Genomic DNA, 27,447 nt, shown 5'->3' on the forward strand with positions numbered 1-27,447 from the left:
ATTAAAAGGGTCCGTACGTGCATATAGAGCCCTCTTTAATTTGACAGATTATTTTTTTTTACAATTTGCATCTCCTATACCCTCGTGCTCTCTCGTACACACACAAGGTGCTGATTCACCATCTTAGAGCGACTTGGGATTGGTCTTCCAACTCATTTTGACCTATAGAGAAAATAAACATGAATGTTTAATTAAAAGCCTTGAAATGGACTAAGACTGATTACAGATTTTTGGTTTATAAAAGGATTATTCCTCTAAATGTTTCTGAGCCCCTGTGTCTGTTGAGAGTAGCGCAATGGACACAATTACATTAAATGTACCTCCATATTCTTATTAAGCTGTATTTACTTTTATATTAAGATACCATCCCAATGTGACACTGACATCATTATTGAAAATATTCCATGATCATTAATTTGTGTCGGGATTTGTGAAATGATATTGAATAAGTAGGGAAAGACATGTTTTCTACAATAACCATCAAATTATTGATATTTTAGGTTAAAATTTATAGAAAAAAGACAATGATTGTTTTGAGAAACATGGAAAGTTGCCATATAAACAGTTCATTTGCCATATAACACACCTTATGCAAGACTATCAAAAGCGCAGGCATCAGTACCAGAGAGGAAAACAACAAGAATATTAAAATTAGATGGTTTCAGTTCAAGTAAACATTATTTATAAAGCACTTTAAAAACATCACAGCTAACCAGGGAGCTGTGCACAGACCTGAGAACAAATAACACACAAATTAAAACTCTTGAAAGAATTGAAACAAAAACTAGTAAAGCAGTCAAGAAGATAAGCACCAATGTCTAAAAGCTGAGCTAAAATAAAAATGTTTGTGAAGAAGATTTAAAACAAGAAGTGATTGGACCTGCGTTTATGTGTCACAGTTTCAGTGAATGAAAAAACACAGTCGCCTCTCAGATTCCTCTTTGACCTTCGGACTAAAATAACTAATCTGCAGTGATCATGAGAGCAATTTATTTCAGGGAAAAACACAAACATTCAGAGGACTTCACATTTGCAAACATGTACAGTGGTCAAGAAAGTTAGAAACATAAAGACATTAAAAATCAAAGCAATTACGAGGAAAAGCATAAAAAACATAGATATAACTTCAGCCACCCTGCCATTTTCAGTCACTATGTTTATATACTTGAAAAGTAGAACAATATATTTTTGTATAAAAACATTAGTTTGGCATTCAACCACAAAATGCTACTTAATGTCAAAGAGAAAATAAGCATGTGTGCTGTGAGGACATTAGTCAACTTGCATACCTCACAGTGAAAAGTCACATATCCACCGTAAACGTCAAACAGTTCTTTGAGGGATCGCCGGGTCACATATCCAGGCTCAGACCTCCGTCCAAGGCTCAGCATCCGAGGTATAAAGTCTTGATCTCCTCCACTCAGTTGATCCTTAAACACTTTCTGAAATACTGAGCCCACACCACTTTCTCAAAATCACTTCAACTGGCTTTTTCCCCTGAGCGAGGGAGCAGAAGATCGAATCGGAAATCCTCAATCATCACACAGACAAAAAGTAACTCCCCGACAGAGAAACCCATTCTCTGGGTCACCGCCCAGATGGTGAGATGAGGGTAGAAATGCTGATCGACGAGCCGCAGGTCCAAAGGTTCACAAATCCACCATGTTTTCCCGACTTTCTTCTTGAATCAGCTTCATTTTCCATTCTCACTTGAAAACACTGTATAAATGAGGCCAGCACCCTCAGTGACATTGTTGGTGCAATACAGCTGCTTTCCTTTAAATCTTGAACGTAGATACGTTTTTTTCACGACTGTAGACAGTGTCTACTTTTACCCATTTTTCATTAGGCTGTAGTACAAATAAAAACAATCGTTACCTACAAAATCTACCAGCTTTTTCCAGAAATGTAAAAACTGGCATAATTTGAAGAATATATAGTCCTCTAAGTACTTATTGGCAGAACTCATTGACAGCTTTTTATGAAGACAAACGATATACTGATATCAGGTTTATTTCAAAGCATTCAATGCAGTGTATCACAGCTTGAGGCCTTGTTGTAACTGGTGCTCTATATGAAAAGAACAAGAAAACAACAACAACCAAAGAAACAACTTTAACTTTAACTGCAACAGTATTCTGGAAAAGATGAACCTAATGCTAGTGCCATTAATGCATAAATAAAGTCTTGCACACATTTTTATGCACAATTTACCTGTTAAGAATAATCTAAAGGAAAAGCCTAATAATCACCTCATGAGATTCACCTCGATTGACAATTCATGATGTTTGCTCTCAAATTAAAGCAGTTTCAACCTCACAGATTATCAGTTGCACATACTTGATATAATATTTAGCTGTTATAATCGTCAATGAAGTATGAAATCAACTTAAAGACAAGAACAATTTCAAAGAATAAACACTACAAATGCATATATGGGTCAGAGATTTCCGACGTATCTCTCCCTCAGTGTCAGATGTGTCAGTGCAGGACTGTTTGCTGTGCACTTTCTCCTTGGATGCACCCATCCGGTTTAAAATCTGCCAACTATGGCAGCCCCGGGATGTCAGGCAGACACCAGAGTCCTCAGCTCAGTGTGTGTGTGTGTGTGTGTGTGTGTGTGTGTGTGTGTGTGTGTGTGTGTGTGTGTGTGTGTGTGTGTGTGTGTGTGTGTGTGTGTGTGTGTGTGATTCAAGATGTACCCCGAGTGCTCCAGTTCTTAGATTCATGTTTGCCGTCAGTAAACGCCACAAGGTGTGCACATGCTGACCTTAAGATTCCACACGTCACTGACAATGGTGAAAAGATGAACACAAAAACACATGATGTGTTGAATGTTGTGAATTAAGAGAGATTGTTAATCTCTTCTAACAAAGGGGACACACCTCAGTTAACACGTATTAGCGGATGTTTTTTTGCACGAGGCCACGGCCGCGCACATCCACCAGTGTTCTGACATTTTCAGGGGGAGAGAGAAGAGGCTTCCTCTCTCGTTTCAGAAGAAGTGAGGGGAAGTATTAGTTTCTGAAATGTCTCGACCTCTGTGAGATTGTCTGCCCTCGACTCCGTGACATTTCACGTAACACGAGAAAGACCCAGTATTTGCGTAGGAGTTAATGTGGTGAACTTCTGCAGGTATACAAGTCAGGTCTACGAGTAGGTGAGAATGTGTGCGATTTCACCCCCTTATTTTGTATTTCTTTTTGTTTTTATTCAGAAATGTAAGATGCTTAGTTGTATTACGGTGATTAACTACAGGAATCAGGCTCAGGACTGTGAGACGGACAACAGTACTTCAAGTATGAGAAGAATAGAGAAAAATTGTTTAGTCTATTGCATCTGAATTGCAGTTAGTAATTGAGTATTTATTATACGATAATGGAGCAAAAAATGACACGTCTTGCTTGTATTTTGAGTAAATTCATTTCTATATGTTTTGCATGGTGTTGGGGAAGTACTGTCTTCTGTTTGTGTGTTAGAGTAGAGAAAGGGGGTCAAACGTGTGGCCATGTGACAATCCATTACGGCCAATAACAAGTATAAAACTAAACGATTTGTAGAAATCGTTCCACCACAAGGGATTTCAGTGATGCAGCAGTGTCATGGAGTAGCATCAATATCAATGCCACATTGTGAGAAGGAATTAGTAAAAACCTGAAGGCTGCTGGAATTTTCACAAATAGCCACATTACTGTGGAAGTCACTGTACCATATGGTTCATGTTTCAAGGCAAGCTGTTGAACAATATGCGCCAAATGAACATAATGTAGAACTGACTGCCAAAAAAATATTACTAACACTTTCCCTTTATTGTATTTGTCATATGAGATTTGGCCAACCGCCACAAACATAAAAAAAAAAAAAAAAAAACAATAGAAAAAAACAACAACTTGTGAATTCCAGCTTTTCTACTTAAATTGATTCTGACATTTTCTCACAAATAACTAAATAAATTAGCCTTACTTAACAAAAACAAACAGTGTAAAAAATTTATGAATCAAATATTCACATGACGAAATGCCAAGATACTGTAGAAGTGATCTGATATCTTCGGAGGCCACAGCAGTCGAAACGTGAGCTATTAATGCTGTTGTAGTCGTTTCCACCCACATAAGAAGTCAACGGTGAAAAGTGTGTTATGGAGCATGACTCATTTTTAATGGATGACATCTGATGATATGATGCATAAATATAAATAGAATAAAATAATCAGGTGTTTCATCTTCTGTAAATGTAAGTGATTTGTCTCTTGTCGGTGTGAACGCACTAAAACCATGAAATGTTTGTCTTATCTGTCACATTTTTTTCTCGTCCCCGCCTGCCGAGATGGAAATCTCTTTATTATTGTGACACAATTCTAACATGTTTTGTCATTTTTTTTCTCATTCCCTGAATATAAATAGAAATAATCTTCTGTCTCGTGGGAAGTGACACGATGTTTAGTTTCAAACGCGAGACGTATAAGCATTAAACTGTAATAACCACTGCGGACAAGCTCTGCGACCGTTTCAAGTCACTACAAATTCGTACAAAAGACATTTTAAAGCAGAGGTGTGAAATATAGGGCTTGTGGGCCAAAACTGACCAGCGAGAGGCTCCAATCCGGTCCAGGAAACGACTGAGCAAATTTTTTGGAAACTGCAAAGAACCCATGGACTTTTTTACAACGTTATGGGAGGAGACGTTTTTAGGAATTTCACTGTATTTTGCATCAGAAAGTATCATTAGGGTCCGAGCACTGAGAGTGAGAGGACCCTATTGGATTCCCTCAGATTATTTGCCAACTCACTTCGTCAAGATAAATCGGATTTTTGAGGGATTTAACACATATAACTTTTTGTGAAACTTTGCGCACTCGTCAGGTCTGGCGAACAACATGATGATTTAGGGGGAGTTACACATGTGACTTGCGAAATGGCTCAACGGCGCCACCTGCAAAATTGAAAAAAGGGTTGCCTCAGAATCCTGTTTCGCCGAGAGCTACGAAAATCCCCACACATATGTAACAGGCCAAGATGAACAAAAAACTATCTTACAGCAATACTGAAAACTCAACAGAAGTCAGATATTTGGAAGAAAATGGCAAATTTTTGTGAATTTTGCCCAAATGTACATATTTTCAAAAGCGAACTCGTCCCAAGGAGAAACTCCAATCTACTTCATGTTGGGCTCTTTTGATAGAAAAGGGCTTGAAGAAAAAAGTGTTCTTTAAAGCGGCAAGCAGCATTGAACGGGTCCTCGCACGAGTCGCACCCCCTCGCACCCCCTCGCACCCCCTCGCACCCCCTCGCACATCGGAATATGTCACATGTCAAGGTTTTGTTCACATCTGCCCACTTCCTGTTACAGCAGATGGCGTTATGTGTTATATCTTATGGCTGTGATCAGATGTGCACCTTAGTCTGGTCCTCAACGCAACTATATGATGACTCTCAGTCGTGACGTCGTTTTTGGGCGTGGCAGGGGTGAAGCCATACGACAATTACCACCATCAGCCACTACTCTCTATCATAACTTTACATCGGTCTTCCCCTTATAATTCTCAAACGCCATACATTTTGTTTTATCCACGTTTAGTGATAGCTTCTTTATGGCAATCCACTTTTTTAATTAGTTTAATTCTGATGTGATTTCATTACTGAGCTGTTCTAAATTCGTTCTTGTACAGAAAATATTTGTGTCATCAGCAAACAAAACAAAATGAAGTATTTCAGAGATTTTACATATGTCATTTATATAAATGATAAATAGTTTAGGTCCCAACACAGACCCCTGGGGGACACCAGAAACAATGTCCAAGCATGAAGACTGGAAATCCCCCATTTTCACAAAATGCTGTCTGTTGCGTCGATAGCTTTTCATCAATTGTAGAACCACACCCCTGATACCATAATGCTCCAGTTTATTGATTAAAATTTCATGATTTATTGTGTTGAATGCTTTTTTTAGGTCTATGAACACTCCTACAGCACATTTCTTTTTGTCGATGGAGATTTCTTCTATTGTTTCTAATAATGCAGGCGAGGTGGATCTTTGTGATCTGAATCCATATTGGCTTACAGATAGCAGTTTGTGTTTATCAACGATCAGATGATGATGTCATCACCAAGCTTGTGAAAACGCCCAATAACGAGCACCTCATTGCAATCAAGTGTGTTGCAACTGGGAGAGACTTGGACCATGGAGGATGGCGGCCCTCCAGGACCGACCGTAGACACCCTTGGATGATAGTTCTTTATTGTCACTCTGGAAGCGGTGTTCAGCGGTAACAGCAGTGAAAGGTGCTCACAGCCTCCTCTTCTTAGCATGAAACATCATGAAACACATATTTGATTGACGTGTTGAAGCTTGAACAAAGCTCAGATCGGCAATCAGTACATGACATCCCGGATCTGATCACAGCCATGTGACGACAGCAGTCACCTGCGGGAAATATGATGGTGAATCACTTTGTGCAACTGGATCCGACCTTTTGTGGACACACAGGGAACTGGACCTGCACACCAGAAAGAGTCTTCAGGGAGACAGAGCTTCAATGGAGGGACAGGAGAGGACAAAAGTGGAGGTAGTCCGGTAGGAAAACCACTATACCCGGACTTTCTACCGAGATCGATACACAGGCAGTCTATATCACTGTTATTTTCATGTTAGACAGTTAATGTGCCAGAACAGAGCTGCCAAATTGTGGGAAGGTCAAAGAGAGAGCCTACTTTGATTGGGATTGGCTGAATCCCCGATGACACTATATAGGGTTTGAGTTCTGATTCGCTTGTTAAGAGCACACGCTTTTTAAACACTGAAACAAGCCAGGGAAAGAGATGACAGACTTTCTTCACTTCTGGGGTTTCTTGGATGCCTATTGGATGCATGATATGACCCTTTTAACTAAGGCTTTGCTTACAGGGCCTTTTAAGGTGAAAACAGAAAAGTTGCGTTACGATTTGGTCGTCCGTTTACGCACAACAACGGCGCTCAGAGCCACTGTCTGTCCACATGAATGTGCGTGTACTCCAAGTGCTAATGTTTATGGTGTACTGTTCTCTGATAATCCATTTACTGTACTATGTAACAGATGTATGTTGATGTCAAATTTATTAAATATAAGGAATGGAGCTATTGAAAAAGCTATTGATGTTTGAAGATATCTATATTTTTTTTTCTTTTTTTGTTTTATTTTGTTTTGCTAAAGAATATCAATTAGGTTTTTTTATGCTTTCAATTTAAATTATGTCAAAATAGTCTGATTAAATCCAGTGTGCAAATCTTAAGTCCAGATCATTCCTGAAAGCCACGACACTGGTTGATAATTTTGCAGTTAATTAAAGCATTTCCATAGAAAAGCCAGTCTAAATCAGCTCGATAACATACAATCCTAATCTGGTTCATTGGACACTCTTTGCTACCCTCTGAGCTATAGTTTCCTGATTTCCTCCCTTGTTGGATCCGATTGTGCAACGATCAGAGCAAAATGTGTTTGTGTCATTCCTGCAGTGAAACGGCCTCCTTCCAGTGTTTCTGTCTGCAGCTCACCGAAGAAACTAAATAATATGAGTCATAAAATTAACACATTTGCAGCCAGCGAGTGCATATGCAATGACTCCGGGCTGGTATTTAACGTCATCTCTTAGTAATCCCTGCTCTCGCGGAGCACAATTTGCTGTTTGCTGTGCACACAGTGTTGGCATCCATTCCTAAATATGACTGACATCTGACCAGGGATTATCCCATTGCCCCAGTTTCACTGGGACTGGCAAGCAGAGAGCGCTGTGTCGTAAATAAGCTGCACAGACTGCACAGAGATCAGAGCGTGTGTGTGTGTGTGTGTGTGTGTGTGTGTGTGTGTGTGTGTGTGTGTGTGTGTGTCTGTCTGTCTGTCTGTCTGTGTGTGTGTGTGTGTGTGTGTGTGTGTGTGTGTGTGTGTGTGTGTGTGTGTGTGTGTGTGTGTGTGTGTGTGTGTGTGTGTGGTTTGACTTGTCAAGTGTCTGAATGGGTTCATATCTGTCTGCGTGTGTTCAAGCATGACAGTTTACACGTATTCACATTAAACTGCGTGTACATATGTTTATTAGCTTATGAGCATAAATAACCCAGTCTGGAACGAGTCAGCGGCGTCATTTAAGGTAGTAAGAACAACATGTTGGGGACATTTCATTTGCTTCATGCAGCAACAAATGTGCAAACAGCCGGTATGTTAATAAGTCTGTAGCAACTGAGAGAGAGAGAGAGAGAGAGAGAGAGAGAGAGAGAGAGAGAGAGAGAGAGAGAGAGAGAGAGAGACTCACATCCTTTGACCCAGACATTTCTTACTAAATAATTGAACTGTGGTTGGTATTTTGAATATTATATGTAGTGAGCTCAGCAGGAGTGCCCGGCAGCATCCAGGGTTCGTGGATTAAACTGACATCCTCCTAAATTGGCAGGGGAAACCAGGCCAGAGCAAAGTACTCAGACACTCAGACACGTGGGGACACGTATTCATATTTAAACACTTAATGGTTATTTATTGAACTAATTAAGTCTGTTGTTACGGCAACATGTATTTTAATATACTAAAGATGTACAAACAGCAGATCAAGGCTCACGTGTGTACTTGTTGCTGTGCTGTAGATTAAAAAAACTGCTACACACATACGCACTCATGATTACTCATCATTTTAAGGGCTCATTACATCAAATTCCATTGATTCCCTATGTAAAGAAATGCTTATCTATACACACATTCGAAGACACACATTTAGATGCATTTGTATTGAAACATTTCGTGATTATTTATTAATGTAGTTTCTCAATTGTCACCACAGCATACATTTCAAGTTACTTTAGATGTACAAAGTAATTTATTTTGTCACTTATATCATTTTGTCATTTATTTTTTCACTATTTTGTCAGTGGCCATACAATAAATGATTTCCTTGTAATGTTTTAGTACTTGAAAGTTCTTTTTTGACACTCTCCCACAAGTAGGTCCACTGTAAATGATAAAGGACGATACTTATCACATGTGGAGGAACGCGTCACGTTCTGTACAAAATGTGGATTGTGCAGAATATTTTATGCTCTCTTAAGTACAACATATTGTTGGGAGTTTTCAACATACATGCTTTCCAAGCAGTTCACAGCTTGATGATGCCACATTCTCCACAGACAGCAGGTTTTTGAGGTATTCTCCTTTTCTCACGTAAAGTAGTACAGCGAAATGTAGTTGGTAGCCATTATGCAGGGAGGGTTACTTGGTCTTGATAAGGGAGCCATTTGACTCTAGTGTTGACTCCCCCCTCAGTCAGAAAACCTTAGGAAGGCTGACCTGATAGACATTGGATCCAAGGTACATATTGGGCAACTTCCTTCCCCAGCTTCATTCCCCCACCTTTTCCTTCCCTGCTGCACTTGAATCAAATTAAATTTTTCCTTTTGATACAGTATTCTGCATAAACTTTCCATATCATGACATGTTTTTGATTGTTCCACAGGTCAATGGTTTTTATTATCAAATATGTAAGATGTGCTGAGGATAACTTGTAAGTGCAATAGTTGTCTCTCTTCTTTGGCTTGTTGTAGAATTTAGAGTAGAATTCACAACACCGGTAACAATTAGACTCCATCATACATTAAAGAGCTGTGAGTTCCACATGATCCCACAAGAACAATTCATTCTCATGGTGCTGCTTAGAGTAGAAGTATTAAGTAGATTGAGAAGCAGAGCCTTCAGCTATCAGGCTCCTCTCATGTGGAAGCTTTAAGTTTCAGATCTGGAGGCTGGCACAGTCTCTACATTTACAATCAGACTTCAAACTTTCCTGTTTAATAAAGCTTATCATTATAGCTGGTTCAGGCCACCCTGGACCTTTTTCTAGTCAAGCAGCTGTAGGTTTAGAGTTTTTTCTTCTATGTTTGCTTCTATGTTGGTCTGTAATGGTGCTTTAAGATGGCCCTATATATATATATATATATATATATATATATATATATATATATATATATATATATATATAGAGTTTGGAAATGAGGAACCAGGCTGGTGAAAATGTAGACAAAGCTGAAGTGTGCACATTTCACACTCACTCAGTCTCACTCATAGAGAGCGAGAGAGAGAGAGAGAGAGAGAGAGAGAGAGAGAGAGAGAGAGAGAGAGAGAGAGAGAGAGACAAAGGCAGCTTCAACACAGAATGAGTTGTTTACTCCAAGAGGGTTCTGAATAGAACTTAACATATGATCTCGTTTTTCCTGGACTGTATGGGCTGTTGATTTATCTAATTGCATTTTTAAATTATGCAGATCTCTGATAGCTAATTACCATGCCTTTATGTTTGAATGTGTTATGAGTGTGTGTGGTTGTGATGAACTGGTGACCTTTCCAGGGTGTATCTCAGATGAGATTTGGTCCAGCTGAATAGATGGATCACGATTATCTATGGGCTAATGCGAAAAACCTGTTTGGGGAATCTTCAGTCTGATTAATCCATATAATGACTTTAATGGATACGGTTGTGTTGATATCTAATTGTGTCAGAGAGGAGGGTTTGTATTGATATACATTTTCCATCTTTTGCGCAAAAATGCATCTGACAATTCCACATACATGCCTAAAACCAAGACTTACAGAGTGAAATACAATGTTTTTCTCCTTCTCTTCCTCATCAGATGTTTAAGTGTGTTTAATGACACTAAAAACCCAGCAGCAGAGTGAGAGGAATCAAATCTGAAGTCTGAATGACACCCTGTCAGGATCTGTCTGCTTTGATGAAACTCCTCTTGGCTGCTTTGCCACCATTTACCTGACTCCCCTCCTCCTCATCTTCCTCCTCCTCCTCTTCCTCCTCCTCGTGTAATTCCCTGTGGGTCTGCCCCACTCCTCCACTACTTCTCTCCATCTCGTCCTTCTGTTTTCCTCCTCCACCTCTGAGAGGTCGACTGCTGTGAGGCAGCCTTTCTCTGACAGCAGGGGAGAGAGCCGAAGGGAAAGATGGAGGTATAGAGCACAAATTACACCCATGCCAATATATATGTGTACCTTTGAGGTCGTGTGAATGACAGTCAAAACACACCATGAATATATTTGACTGAGGATTTGAAAACACTTAATAATTTAAATAAATAAATCCATAAAGTGCAACCGATAAAAACTGCAGTAATCTTCCAGTATATTTAACTGAGAAGATAGCTGTTCGGGGAAGACGGCTCTTAAAAAGCAGTAAACATAATATTACGCCTCATAACTACATCGTCCATGGCGCAGCTCTGATTAAAGGCATCAACACATCGGAGATCAATTTGGAAATGAGGAACCAGGCTGGTGAAAATGTAGACAAAGCTGAAGTGGTCACATTTCACCCTCACTCAGTCCCGCTGTACAAACTGAATACTGAAGACTCAACGGGAGGTTTCAGTCCCACTGGCTGGACTGAACAAGTCTTTTTCAGCCGTGTCTCGGGTGATGGAGAAAGTTGTCCTTTAATCCCAATGATTTATGCTTGTGATCCCTCGACCTGTCCGTCCACATGTCCTCAGGCAAAATACTTTGAGTGGCGTGCGAGCTCTTTGCCTGTTGCCTGCCGCTCGTAAATTTGGCTAATTGTTGAAAGACCTTCACTGTTAAAGCAATAAAAACAAGTTATTGAAGTTTACTTCCTTACCACCTGCTGCAGGTCCTTCCTGTTCTCCTATGTATAGTCTCGTATGGTTATGAGATAAATCACAGATGAAACTGAAACTGAGTTTAGTATCATTCATATTGTCTTTGTGTTGTTTTTTTCTAGTTTAGAGTCAGAACACAATGTCATCAAATCCTGCATTTCTTAGATAGTTTTGTTCTTGTTTTGTATGAGTCCTTAAATGTTTTGCTGGGGTGGATGGATTGACATTTGAATAGGGGGGTATCAGAGGGGGCCGAGTACACACCCCTGTGGTGCGCCTGTGCCTGGGATGACTGTGGCTAGATGATATGTCATGCCTCATCCGGTTATCATTACTTCATACTGAAATATGTTGAGTTTTTTAAAAAGAAAACTTTGAAATCTATTTGGGATTCGGTTTTAAAAATATATAGATATATTATGTGTAGTGTGGTAAAGATCGCGAAGGGTTTTATTAGCCGCAATATGCAGGCTTGCCATTTGATGCCAGTAAATCATCCAGACTTGCTCTTTACGTTCACCGCACTGCAGCCACTCTGCAAGCTCGGCTTTAATACAAGTTTGTCGCAATGTGTTGTTGTTGGTAAAAGTTGAGCTTGATTTGAGATTTTGCAGTTGAAATAAAAGGTAATCTCCTTTTCTGACTATTCAAATGCTATTCAAATTGTTTAATAGATTCAATATGATGCTGAAACGAGTAGTTCTCTTGAGTAGTTTCAGATGTGAAATGTTTTCAAATGTGCAAATACAGTAACGGCAGAAAATACATATATGGCTGTTCATTTCCACGTGTCGGACTTCATTTCCATCGGTGCCCGTCTTTCTTCTCCTCCACTCCCTTCCCGCCCCTTGTTCCTCAACATGCATCTCTTCTTTCAGAAAACACAGATGACCTGTCCACTACAATCAGTCCTTCTTCACATCAGTAGCTAATATCCTGCACTGGAAGGAATTTAGCATGAATTATAGCACTAAAAGCTATTTTCTGTCATAATTAGAGAGACAGAGAGGATTAAACTGCAGTTCATCCCATATCTGATTGCCAATTGTCTCTCATAAGTAATTAGGGCCAGAGGTCTTTTAAATGAATGGTCTAATAAGCCTGGCAGCGACTGTACAGCTCCACAGTGTGAGAAGAAACAGTTCTTATATTATGGCCTTTTTCTGATAATCAGTGAGCTACAAAACTCGCATGTAAGATTATGTGGAACCTTTAAAAGATAACTGAACACAGCATTGGCAATGTACAAGCAATTCTTCAGTTAGATCAGTCAGAGGTCTTTGTGTCTTCTTGTTGCCACATTAAAACAAAGTCAGATGACTCTGTACCTTCACCTGTATGTATGAACTCACCAGCCGCACCCCTGCAGCCGACCCTTCATTCAGACCATGTCAAGGTTGTGTTAGCATTGTGTAAGCTCTGCATAAGCAGCCATCTGTTCACTTCATGCAGCCTCTGATGTGCAATCTGGGTTGTTTTTTTTTGTTTTTTTTATGAAATATGAAACGACAAACATCAAGAATAAAAACATCTATTGTGGTTTTGTCAAAGGTTTTTGTTTCCTACAAAGAAGGAAAATCTTCATTGAAGTTAATGTTAAACTTGTATTTCTAAATCTGCCGTGTATACCAGTGCTGTGAATACAAAAATAACTGGAAATGAACACATTCACGTTGTTTCATTTCATCCAAAATCAGACTGATCTCAGGTTTTGTTTCATTTATTTTCCAGAAAGACACAAACCTAAAAGGTCATGTTTTGATTGTCAACAGTATTTTGCATAAAGCTGTAGATTTTATTGGATGAGATATCCCTGATGTGTGTGTTTAAATCAGCAAAAAGATCTCCAGAGCGATAGGTCAGACATCAGCTTGTCTCATTGTTTGTTTTTGTCAAATCATTTCTTCATAAACATATTTTTTTAGGTTATTGAGCCGTTGCTGCTATAAGGGAAAATCATTGCTTTGAAGTGGATATAATAATATATAATGTTATTAATATACAATCAAAGTCACACAATAGTTGAGACAATGTGAGAAATAAAACTAAACTAGAATGCAATCATTTGCAGTGCTCATAAAAACCATGTCCACACTTTATTGGAATATCTTTGATCAAATTCAAAGTGGTTAAATAGTTTCACAAAATACTCGAATGTATTACCATCAACATTGTGAACAGTGAGATTATGGAGTGATATTATTTGGATTTGTATCTATTTCTTTGTATTTATTCAACCCATTAGCAGTGATTTAAACTCATAGTTTATGTAAAATGATCATATACAGCATAGTTGTTGCGATTTTATGTGCCCGTTTTTATTTATTTATCTAAGATTTGTTTTATACAATTGTTATACAAATCTCACCTTCTTCCTATTTATCTGCTGCTTGAAGAAGTCTGATTGCAGCGACAAAGTTTCGTTGTCAATGACAATAAAGTTTCTGATTCTGATTTAGGAAACACTGTACAATGTCCAGTTATAATCATTTTAGTCAGATGATTGTGGAGATGATGATCAGTCAGAGAAAATTTGTAATTTTTGGTCTTAGCAGCTGTTTTTGGTCTTTTAGAACTGAAAATTTAACAAGTGGAATGTCTTGTTTGATAGAAACTGTGGCTTTTCGTCCAATGACAACTATTACTGACTCATATAGAGAAAAACTACTCATGTTCTTCACTTATGTAGAGATACGTGGGTAGAACAGGAGTTTGGTAAAAGTTCTGATTCAGTTACTTTACTTGTGTAAAACAAGAAGCACAGGGTTTGAAAAGTCAACAAAAAAAGGTTATATTTACTTTAGATGAAACATTATCTCAATTCAAGCTATTTGGTTATGAAACAAAAACAACATTTTGGGAATTCAACTTTTATCGATGTTATTTAATCACCTTCAGTATCAATAACTCATACTGTTAACTGTCATTCTGCATCAGCAGTTAACAAGCCATTTTGTTGATATTTATTTATTGGGGAGTTCAAAGTGTGGCTATTTGACAGCACGTAAAAATGAAAAATCATCTATAAAAGAACCGATTCCTCTGAAATAACTGGATTTCCCATCATCCATCACGGCTCCAGAGTATTAGAACAATATAAGAAGAGCATAAGAGTTATTTAGATGTGACTGGCAACAGTTTAAAAATGATAAATATTTAATGTAATATGCTGTAATTTTGTTTTTTGTTCTTGCCTGCTTTCTGTCGTTTTCACTCTATTGAATTCAACACACACACACACACACACACACACACACACACACACACACACACACACACACACACACACACTTAGCTGATGATTTCATTAAAATGCTTGGCTCTAATTAGGAAAGCCGGCTATTCATGTTGCTCTTTGAGTATGAGAAAAACAGGGAGCTTATCTGCCACTCACAGAGGACTCCGCATCTGATTAATAAAGCCAGTCGCCAATGAAGGCGTGGGTATTTCCCCGCTATGTTTTTCGCTGTCAATCACAGGGGTGTACCATTACAAATGTACCCCGAACAGCTCGGGAGGATTTGACGCGGGGACGGCGGCATACATATCTTCTGTAGTGTCTGAATCATCGGAATAATATAACGCTGCTGTCGCTGTCATTCATGTTTCTCTGCCTCGGGCCTACATTAAGCACCGTGTGAGCACTAAACATACGCAGCGGTAGGCGAGACTGACAGACACACAAAGCACAGGTCACAGCTTGTTTTATTTTCAATTCGAACCAAGAGAAGAGGGACAAGGATGCACACTGATAAATTACACAAGGTATCGCTACATATCAACTAACGACGTCACAATATCTCATTAAAAGCGCTCTCGACAACAGATCCAACGTTACAAAATTTAAAAAAATAACAGTGCAAGGGGACAAAACTGAGCCGCAGCTGAAGCCCATCTATGAACAGAACAGTACACAGTGGAAAGTAAGGTGTTCTGGCAAGAGACAGTGATACACACAACGTCTCCTTTCCCATTTGTAACATTGTGTTTCATGGAGCTACAAGACTGGCAGCTGAAGCGATATGTAAGTATTTCACATGAAGGCCTGTTTAAAAAAACAAAAAACAAAAACAAAATCGAAGAGAAGAGAAACGTTCCTACTAAAAGCTACCACATTGCAAACACACAAAACTAGCCTGAATGCACGACGGTATGTACAGCTTGGGCCAACAGGGGAGTCGAGGATTTCAGATGTATGGCACAACACACTGAAAATGTCATGGCATGTGAACTATCAAACAGCCAAAATGGAAATCTTCAACCTCAGACGACCCAAGAGGGATTTCTTAATCTGTAAAAATGCATTAGCGTTAGACTGATGTGTGTGAAGTCATCTGTACCTGTAGCGATCTAAAAATGGATGGGAATGAAAAATACAGTAACTACATTATACACACCTAAAAAAAGAAAATGACTCCAAACTCCGGAGAATCTCACAAAGAAGAAGCTTGAAATTCAGCATTGACTCATGCCTTTGTACAAAGAGTTACCTGGTAATCACATACAAAACATCCATACAGTACAGTAAAAAATAAAATATATCATGACGGTCGATGAACAATAAATTAGAGGGAGGGAGTAAACATGATATCAGGAGAGCAGATGTGTGTGTTGATATGTGTCAGTGTGTATCGATGGCAATCCCAAGACCGCCAACGATCAGACGCCCCTCGATAACAGAGCGAGCACATAAATGAGCAGACAAGGGAGTTAAGATATAATCGAGCATGTGCTTGAGTGTGTGTTTTAATGTCTGCATGCAAGTTTCCACTCTAGATCCTCACTATTGATGTCAACTTGCGTTTCTTTTGTCTAAAATTCTAGATATTCACCTACATGTTTGTGTCTGCGTCTACATCTGCCTGCGTGCGTGTGTGTGTGTGTGTGTGTGTATGTGTGTGTGTGTTTACATCCTTTCACCCTCCAGCTAACTCAGTGGCCCTCGCTGCTGGGGGGCTTGTTGTCGTGGCCCCCCGCCCCTCCGGGCAGCCAGGGGGAGACAGAGTGCGAGGTGGTCTGCTTGGCCATGCTGTAGTGGCTGATCACTGTGTAGAATCGGCCCCTCGAGTTGGCGTCCTGGGCGGCGTAGTAGGCCTCGAGTGACGCGGGGATACACCGCTTGTGCTGTGAAAGCGAGAGACGGAGAGCAGAGAGGTCAATGTGATGGTTTGAAGCAGTTTGGGGTTGATTTACTGAGATGATGGGTAAAGGGGTAGGAAAAAAAACATCACACACACACAGGAGCACACACAGACACACACATATACACACACAGACACACACATGAAGAAACTTTTTGTAAAGTACTTTTTCTTGCTCTGCTTTGAATATAGCTAAGGGGATGAACTCTGCCAGCTGTGCTAAATTATGACATTAATTGCAATCTATTTCACCACCAGGGGCGCACTTTAGCTTGCTTTATGTGGTGAGTCAGGATTACTACACAAATGTATAAATGTGTCAACATTAATAATAATTTCGAGAATGTCACAAGTTATTCTGACCACATTATGAGCTCGGCGACTATAATTTTGAGCTCCAGCTACATGTGGCTAAATGTTTTATGCCTTTGAATATGTAAATATTTTAATACTAACCCACTGTGATCTGTAAGTTGTAAAGCACGTGGTGATCTGAGGCAGAATATTATTGAAATTGCTGTTCTTCTATTGAAATTTCCTCGTTTGTCATGTGTTGTTAAAGGATCGTTCATTAAATGTGAATTTCTTAATGATATATTAATACTGTGTTGCACTTTGAGATAGATTTAGAGTTCTAGATATTTCTACATTATAATGCTGTTAATTGCTGGTCCACTTGAGATCGAGTTGCGCTGTGGGTGGCCCCTGAAGTAAAATGTGTTAAACACCACTGATTTAGGTAGTAATGCCCCAAACTGAAAAAAAAATGTGTTATGTAATATATCTGTGCTTCCTCTTTTTCATGCACAGGTATAATCTCTGTACCCTGAGCTGTGAGTTGTTGGGTTTTTTTAAACACAGTCTGTGAAGTCTGTAAAATTGCCAAAATTCCAGATGGCGTCTCCCAGGCTTTACATTTCTGTCACAACGAGATGTTCTGTTACATAATTTTATAGAAACAGGTGTAAAGAAAATAAAAAAATAAAAAAATGTGTGGGTGTTTCACTTGTCAGCAAACACCGGTACTGGTGTCAACAATCAGCCACAAGAGTTTAAAAACAGAACACAACAAAAACAGAGTCAGTCATGTTAAGTATCTCCACAGACCTGCTCTACAAACCAAAAAGACCTCAGTAGTTTCTGTTATAAAACACAGTTATAATGTGAATCATAACATATATTACTACATTATTTCTTCCTAACTGTTGTAGTTCAGTTTTTTATTGCTGTGTGTGCACTGAAACTGCACTAATGTAAAAAAAATAACTAAATCACTATAAACTATATTTAATCAGTCCTGCCATTCTCTTAAAAAAAATAGAAGTATTACTTAATTCACCACCGGTCTGTGAAGCAACATGCTTAGTTATTTCTTGTTATCAGAAAATCTATTGATGTTGCAATATAATACTGAAAAGATGTATATTTCCAAAGCATTGTATAGGCTGAACCTCCAACACAAAGAAATAATGTGTTTGTCAAGGTTGTTTTCACTTAATAAAAACAGTATTGATATTTAGGGTTCTGAACCTGGAGCTGCAGCTTTGTGGGGGAACCAGAAGAGAAGACGAGGACTCACAGGGGATAATACTGTTACGGGGAGACTATTTTAGCATTTTGTCTGTATAGAAGGTGAGCGCTCGGCTGTGTATGCGTATACGATCTTGTGTGCAGTAGCGCGCCTGTGTTTGTGTGTGTGTGTGTGTGTGTGTGTGTGTGTGTGTGTGTGTATGCAGGCTGTGGGCCTGAAACTGCAATTATTCCAGCGTGAAGACGAGGCGACCTCCCACATAGTGTGGTGAAACTTATAGAAGGAGAAAGTATATCTCCCTGTATCTTCACGTACAACTTCAAACTACAATGCAGTACATTTTGAACTGTCGTATCAGAACAGCTGTGCCGAGCCATTTCCTGTGACGGCGGAGCGACCTCAGCCTGAACGATCCAGAGTCAATCATAATGCCGTAATTATCGCAAAATAGGCAGTAGGTCTAATTTGTATAATTTCCATTTAATAGCCAGCAGAGCTATTGTCATAAGAGAGCAGACTCACTGGAGTCTGTTGCTTTGGTGTTCAGATACAAGAGCATAAAATCAAACTTAATTACGAGGAACGCCATAACAAATCATCGATATCACTGATCGATGATTTCCCTTCAGATTTGGATTCTTCCGATAACATGACCTCACAGTAAAGTGGGAGTGTTTTTCTCTTCTCTCACGGGAGAGTGTCGTCACCTTTTAATCCTTTATTCAGACAGACGAAGAGGCGCAGAGGGAATTGGTGAAGGGCAGAGGGGATTCGGTGCCTTGCTCAAGGTGAATACTTGCAAAGCAAAGCAGTGTGACATTATTCAAATGAGGAATTAATCGTTCGCTCAGCAGAGAGAAAAGTGCCAAATTTTCAGCCTGAGGCTTTGATGCTTTTCAAGTAGAAATCTTTTGGATTTTAAATGTTAATCTAACAAAATCTGCAATCTGACAATGTAACCTTTAACAGTCTTACTGCTGTCTGATGACACCTCGTCTTGAGTTATGAGAACGACGCCCAGTTCTTCCTGTCGGCGGAGCAGCATCTATAATATTTAAGTATTTACTGAACATATTCCTCTTATGATCTGAAATACTGTTTCCATCAGATCGTTCACATGTAAAGAAAAAAATCCAAAGAACACGAAACCTTCATTTTGATCCTGCTTAGAGTCAACAATTAATAATTATGCTGAAGTACGAGAGGAAGTACGAGAGCACGCAGGTAAAACTTCGGCCTCTTATCATTCTGAAAGTGTTGATCTCTGAAGCACGGGTGTCAAATATAAGACAAAACCAGAGGCTCCAATACGGCCAAACCACCAAGCAAACTGTAAAAATTTCATAGAAAGCATTGACAAATTTGAGGACACGACGCAACACTGAGACCCAAGCTGAGATATCGGTGATGCTGCCGTGAAAGATAACAAACTGGCCTCAAAGCCAAGCTGTCAGGGTGAGTTTTCAAAACTTGCATAATGCAACGGCGATAGGAGAAGTGACATTTCTCTGTATTTTTCACCCGAACTTCATCATTCATCATTAAAATTGGCTTTATGTTGAGATTGTAGTAATTGTGCACATTTGGAAAAATATTTTCCTCACCTATACCCCACATCACAACAAAGACAAGTTTCAAAGTTTAAATTTAAAGGTTATTATGGCACTAGTTCACTAGTCCGGCCCACTCGAGATGAAACTGGGTTGTCTGTGAACGCTGAACTACTATTAGTCTGACATCATTCAAATAAACATTACAAAGAAACTGAAAGGTAGCAGAAGGTTTTCTTTCCTTTCTTTCTAGAAAACACCGCCACCTGAAAGAAGTGAATCACCGAAGCAAACTCATTTAGCTAAAGTGATGTCTAACCCTTCTGCAGGTTTCCTACTGAATTACATGGATTTCTGCCACTTTGCTTTGCTGGTACTGATAAGTCACTGGGTTTATGAGGTTCCTCATTTACCTGTGGCAAGTACGCATCGTCCCATTTAAAGTGTGAATAATTGTGAAATTGAATAATTTTTAAAAAACTGCTGGAGATGCTCGTACAGCAAATGGACTAATATTAAGTTGTGGTGTTTATCAGTGTGTCAGGGCTGAACATAGCGGATGGATTCATCAAAACTCTAACTGACAAGCTCCAGGCCAGAACGCGCTGCGACGACCTGCTCTACACTCTAGTTGCCCCCTGGACCACCTGATGGCCTCTGGCAGGGGACAAACGTGTTGGAAAATGAAATACAGGCCGCACAGGTCTCACCTTATAAATGAATCCATCCGGGCAGGCATGGTCGTAGGTGAAGGCTTTATAAACCACCAGGAACACGATGCAGGCGAGGAAGGCCAAGGCCAGGATGATCAGAATTGTCACCTGCAGGGAGGACAAACAGTGGTCGATGTGAGCGGCGGGGCAATAAGGAGGAGTGAGGGCACATGCTTTATATATGTGAGGCGGGAGTGGGATTAGACGGTGAGAGAGATGGAGTGTGTGCGTGTGTGTGTGCATGTGTGTGTGCGTGCGTGCGTGTGTGTGTGTGTGGTCATAATAAATGGTAAGATGCTCCCGGCTGAGGTCAACAACTCCTCAAGGCAAGGTGTTCCTGCCGAGTTATGTGATGAATGACTCAAGTTGCCGTTGGAAAACTACCTCGTTTCCTCAGAGTGCAGCTCGCCTTATATAAATATAAAACTGAGCTAAATCGGCGCCATATAAGGAGTAGTTCTCGTTCAGCTGTCGAGTAACTTTCTTTATTTAGGTTACTTGAAATAATGATACTGAGACAAATCAGGAGAACATTGTTGACTGTCTTATGCTCGCTACTGTTCCAGACAAAAGATAACAATGGTGAGAGAATCTTGGATATTTCTTTGGACTCTGCTCTAAATCGGTGGTCCAACGTCGCACTGTGGCCGTTGTCATGGAAATTTGGGGCGATGGTGACTGCTCCTGCGACCTACGTCAACTAACTACCCAACAGGATTGCAGTGTGAAGCGACGTGCTGATCAGAGCAACACTAAACCCAAATCGATGCTCTGCAGCTACACTGGCAAAACGTGCCAAAAGAATGTTTGGGATGTAAATCAAACCTTTTTGGGGATTTCTCTCTTCAACACATAAATCCTACAGAGGCGAGGGCTCTGGTTATGTTTTGTGAGCTTCTCTTCCGTGGATGGAAGGGCGCACGCTCGTGACATCTGATTGCTGTGCGACTCGCGTACATCATACACACAGCAAACTTCCTGTCGGGCCCGGAGTTGTGAGATTCATGGCGTTACACCGCAGCCGGCAGGGAACTTATAAAATTGTTCAAATCACACACGCAGGGAATAAAAGAAAAATGGCCATGCAACCAAAATACACCAGGACGCTACACAAAAGAAAGCCGTCAGAGCATTATTCATTTTTGATGTGGGATTTAGTCTGTTTAATACTAGTGTGAGAACGTAAAATACTTTCAAAAAGAATTCAGCCGAATTTATGAGTTTATTATGTGGACCTGTTTCATTTCTCACTGCAACACCCGTGTGTTTCTTACGTAAGGCTTGCTGTAATTGTAAACTTCGAATTAGCCACGGTAAAAAATATGTGCATGCTGCTCATTACAAATGCAAACGTTCTGCTAAAGCAGAAGCAGAAATCTCACTGACGCCACTTCAGGCTTGTCACCAGATCTTCAAGTAATCCTGAAAGATATCGTGTCCTCTTCGGCAGATGGTGAAGTTTCATGTGCAGCGACCTCCTAAAGCAAATAACTTTATTATTACAGAGCTGCGTGGGGACTTTTAGTGGAACATTATGATGCTCTTGGCAAATTTGGCAAATTCCCAAAGTAATATTTTCACGTATCGTTAATCCGTTTTTGCTGTTTCACATGTTGACGTTAAAAAAAAAAACTCTCATTGGAAGCAAATTAGTAATCAAACCTTTCAAAATGAGTAAAGCTGTTTATGTAATTCTAATCTTGCTCCAGTATATTCCATTAATAAAAGTAGAATCGATGCTGATCACATGACATTTTCTGAACAAATGTCACATGCACTTTCTTCGCCATGTCGGGTGAAATAAAATAGATTTGGGTTCATGTCTTGGTTGCGTGAATCAATCAGGATTCCTTCTACCTCAGGAACCGCATTGTTTCTCAGTGCACTTAAGTCAAACACCAGAAACCTGCTGCTGTTTCATTTCATTCCTGGACGTTTCCAGCTGTTTACTGTCAAAAGCAGACGGAAGAAAAATGTTCTTTATTCCTCTCGGTCAATAAGGAGACGGCGTGCTGGTTTGCGAGCTGTGCTTCTCTGACAGCAGCAGCGTTCGATTCAAATGAAGCTTTTCAACTTTTGCGCCTGAACTCAATTTATTCAGTTTCTAAACAGACTGCGACCAAATAGAATGTTCTGGTCAGTTTTCAAAACAGGAAACTATGAAATTGTTATCAGCCTGCGCCTGAAAGTGCACTAGTGTGATAATTGAATCATTATGCAGCGTGGAAAAATGCCTAATATCAGCCACAAGCAGAGCAAATCTAAAATGATAGAAATAATGCACTTAATTCCACCTGCCCATGCAAATGTGTAGTTTGAGGTGTGAAATATTCATTTTCCCTGGCAGGCCAGACAATGTTGGCGTAAAGCAAATTAACATATAAAAGGAATTGTTTCCTCCTACTTTCTACTTGACACTCTGATTTGGTCCATCTGAGTGAGCATTTAATTAGAATTATGCAAATGGGGAGCAAAGGATAGCTGTAGGTATGTGTGTAGTGAGCGCTGCGTGTCACTCCTCAAAAAAGTGAAAAGTTTCACGAGTCGGCGAAAGAGCTGAAGCATCTTCAGTATCTTTTATTTACATTGTCCTCTCTCCTGCTGGTGTTAAAGCCTGCTCCTGCCGATTTACTGCCCTCCATACGATCTGTCACAGCGACCTGTCAGAGCAATTACACGCGGGTGTGATCATCAGTCTCCATCAGTGTTATGGGGGTGGACAGGGACACGAAAGCTAAGTGACTGTTTACTCGGTGTCAGCTAGGGGACACGACTCGCGGCCTTGGTCGCTTGTGACACCCTCGGTAAATTACATGTCCCACATCACACAGAGCCAAACATTAAAAATTTAAAGTCAGAGTGACCCGCCCCTCTGGAGCCCCATCTGACGTGGGATGACTGATTAAGAACCCAACACCCCACCCACCCCCACCCCCCCACCCCCCCACCCCCTTCTGCATAGTTGAATAGTGGTGCACATGAAACGGCCTATTAAGAAGAGGGATTACAGTAAAGCCCTTCGCATCACGAACAGAGCAATGTGACTGTTTTCATGCTTGTGGACTTTGCTTAGACACCCGACTTGAGTCGCTAATAACTGAGGAGATTTGCACTTTTGTGTGCATCTGAAAAGGAAAATAACCCTCAAAACATCCCAGCATGTGCATCTGAATGACAGTATTTGCCTGAAGTCGTCACTCCGCAGATTATTTACCGACAGAGACGGATTCCTGCAGAGAAAAACGATCCGGTCGCTCTTTAATGGGTCTTAAAACGAGGCCTCGACATGGACCATACATGAAGCAGATTAGTGGGATTAACCCCGACATGGGGAGTATTGCTGTGTTAATGTGCAATCACTCTTTAATTGTACATTCAGCACAAACAGTTCATACGGAACATACCCGGCTCTTAGTGAGAGGCGTGATCACTGTGAAATCCCTGTTGATGCAGCCACGGCCATGCGGCGTATAAATCCATTAGAAATCTATCCTGACCTTTCTCCATCATTTATAATCTGAACTCAGCGGTAAACCTCAGGAGGTCGTCAGGGGATGAAGACCTCCGTGATGTAGACTCCCACAGCAGCAACATTCCTCCGTGATGCTATAAAGCTGTCATGTACATCGAACGTTGCAGACGCGTCGAGTATAAACAATGACACTTTATAAAAAAGAAAAAAAGAAAAATACAAAAGAAGACAACAGAGCTAAGATATCTCCCAGCGAGCAACTTCCTCCCACTCATCCCATTTTTCAGTGTTTTGTCAGTGTGTGTCATCCGACACCGCTATCACCAGCAGCACGATCACCACCCTGCTCCTGCTGCTCACAGATAACAGACAGACGCCCGTCGGTGCTGGATGCAGGTAGCAGGAGCAACAGCCGGCTGGTTTCATGAGTAAACGTTGGATCGACCGTGTGACTGCACTCGCCTCAACAAACCCGCCCAGGAAAGCTAAAAATAATAATAATAGTAATAATAAACTTCAAAACTGCACCTTTTCTTTTACTAAACCCATTATTTTTCATAAGTCCTTGGACTGTGGCACCATTTATCGAGATTAAACCAAATATTTGAAACATATATAACTTGGGGAAACTTGTAGAAAAATTTCCAAACAAATGAATTCAGGTACACTTTTCACTCTACAAAGTCACTTAGCATCCATTTTTTCAAGTGAAAACGGAAAACATTTGTTGCATTTTGGGAGTCCGTTTCCATGACGACTGAGCTCGGAATCACTGAAAACACAACCTTATGAAAATGGCTGTCAAGGTGGAACTTTTTGAAAACACACTGTCTCGGTGGAAACGGGCAAAAAAGCAACTGACCGTGTAAACGCGAAACCTTTCTGAAAATGAAAAGGCCAAACATTGACACATTGTTGTATAAACAACAACCAAATTACCCTAAAAGGAAGAGGAAGTTCAATATATTCAACACTGGGAAGCTGAAAATGGTGAATCTTGGTATTCCGACTTAAGACTTTCTCTGTTGCTGTTAAATTCATCCTTTTTTCTGGGATTTCCGAAGTTTCCAGTGGCACTGCAGTAGCTGCATAATATCACCTGAACTCCTGGTATGTGATAATGTTGCAGAGTATTGCAATCATGATATGACAAACACACAGTACATGATGTTGATATGTCAGGTGTCAGGATTTGTATTTCCAAATAAGGGTAGGTTTTGTATCTTCTTTAACATGTTGATTATAATATGTTGACATGCAGAGATTGAATGCACAGTGTACAGAAACATCATTTACTGCAGTTCAATCTATTTCTATATAGATATTGCAAATGTTCATGACGCAAATAAATATGTGATGTGGTGGTTATCAACGAAACTTCGGTATCACAAGAAAACCTGTTGCTTGACACTGAAGCTTCTTAGCTGCTTGGCTTCCTGATGACTCATACAGTTTTCCCTTAGAAAAGTAATACTGATAAATATATTGTCAATGCATTTATCAGTAGTATACCCACAAACGAAACTCAACAAGGTGAAATCTCAAAAAAAAACAAAAAAAAACAAATGACATCATTTAACCTTTAAGGTGATGAAACTCATTCAGAATTTTTATTCCAGTTTAATTCAAGAATCCATTCAATTATATCCATAAAATCAAATCAAATAAATAAAAAACATTTTTTAGGGAAATAAAACTAAACTCAAATGGACTAAAGAAAGAAACTAAAGAATCCAAGACAACTGAAGGACTTAATACCGAATTTTTCCGCATAAGAAAAGCCATGTATGCTCTTAATTTTAGTTTTTCTAAATGATTTATAGCATCAAACTTATCAAACTCATTATCAGACTGGAGAGTGTGAGGTTGTTCTTGTCTGTGTGTTCTGTGTGTAGATTGCCCCGGTTGTTTCCTGCGCAGTCAGCTGGGATCAGCTGCAGCGGTACAGAAGATGGATGTTGATCATTTGACAATTTCGCTGCCTCAAACAGCTGTAAAAATATTTGCGTTTATCTCATTTCTTTTTTCTGCCAAGCACATTTAAACCGACCAACATTTCTACGTTCCCTATCTGGAAACCACATTACTGTTTTCCTGCATTTGATCCTGCTGCCTCGTATTTGCTGCATGAGACAAACAGGCAGCTGCAGACGGATATGTACTATGGACTAAGACAAACAATCAAACCAGATTATAAAAGATCCATTAGGATCTGCTCCACCAGAATTCTCATCTCTGCCCGCAGATTAAGCAGTTTACCTATTGTTTACTTCTATCCCCATCTCTCATATCAGCGTCATCACTCGCTCTCACCCTGGAAGTGTGTGTGTGATGTTTTCTGCAAAATACACTCCACGTCAATTATTTATGGCTGCACGGAGCATCACAAGTTCAAAGGCGGCTTTCTAAATGGATATGACTCCTCACAGCCTGTTTCACCACCATTTGACATATGATTTTGTCTTTTTTTGTTTTTTTTCCTCAACACGGCGCTGTGTTAGAATGCAACACACCACCCACACTCTGGCGGGTGTAAGTTGACAGGCCATATGGGGGAGCAGACACCTCCTCACACTCACTCCAGGAACTGAGGACAATATGTAGGAGTGCGTCTGAGCATGGAGAGAGGTGGGTGTGTGACAGGAAGGGGGGGGGGGGGGGGGATGATAAAAACAGATAACAGAGTGACAGAGTGAGAAATAAAGGAGGAGATGACAAAGGCAATAAAACAGCCAGCGAAAAGCAGACAGGGAGCGAGTGATGGAGGAGCAGGGACAGATGGAGTGTCTGGTTCTCTACAATGGTGGCAAGTGGCGAGGACAGACAGACCGGCAGGCAGGCAGGCAAGCAGGCAGGAAGGCTGGAGGACCGAAAACACAATGGGATATCAGCTGAAGCATCAATCAATACACCTTCGAAGGAGGCACACACGACTATTCATTCATCTTCCCATTACCCTATTACTCCTCAGTCATCCCCCTTAAGAGCACAACAAAGGAGCTCCGTCGACCACTTTCACTCATTTTTCTGCTCTGTTGTGGAATTTTTTTTTTTGTGCTTCACTTGTGGCTGCATTCATTAAAAAGAGCTATTAATACCAAATGAGTAAAGCTCTAATATGATTGGGTTTATTATGGCTGCAATATCTGAAACGCCGTTAGCCAAGTTTGTTGATTAATGAAATTAATAAACTTGGTGACAAGTTGAGCAAGTGCAGAGCGAAAGCCTGCCCCCTCACCCCCCCCCCCCCCCCCCCCCCCCAAAAAAAAATAAAAAAAGCATAAAGGCCAGGATGTCGAACACAGTCAACGTTCAAAAGTAGAAGATGCTGTTTGTAGAAAAACCTCCTTAAAAGCTCATTTTCAGATTTTTGCTGGGATCTCACAAAGGAGCTGCTTCAAAATAA

General features: G+C 40.2%; 1 protein-coding gene across 2 annotated transcripts in view; it reads right to left on the reverse strand.

Annotated features, from left to right (window-relative positions):
• Nucleotides 1-15,321: 15,321 nt before the first annotated feature.
• The window catches only part of nsg2 (neuronal vesicle trafficking associated 2), a 51,382-nt gene continuing 39,256 nt past the window's right edge, over nucleotides 15,322-27,447 (reverse strand). For both annotated transcript variants that reach the window (XM_080482754.1, XM_080482755.1), the window contains exons 4-5: nucleotides 20,567-20,677; nucleotides 15,322-16,758 (exon numbers count right to left, since the gene is read on the reverse strand). In XM_080482754.1, the coding sequence (XP_080338880.1) occupies nucleotides 16,567-16,758; nucleotides 20,567-20,677 (303 nt within the window). In that variant the 3' untranslated portion in view covers nucleotides 15,322-16,566. The remainder of the gene's footprint in view (nucleotides 16,759-20,566; nucleotides 20,678-27,447) is intronic.

The sequence above is a fragment of the Lipophrys pholis genome, assembly GCF_963383615.2.
Source record: "Lipophrys pholis genome assembly, chromosome: 16".
NCBI lineage: Eukaryota > Metazoa > Chordata > Actinopteri > Blenniiformes > Blenniidae > Lipophrys > Lipophrys pholis.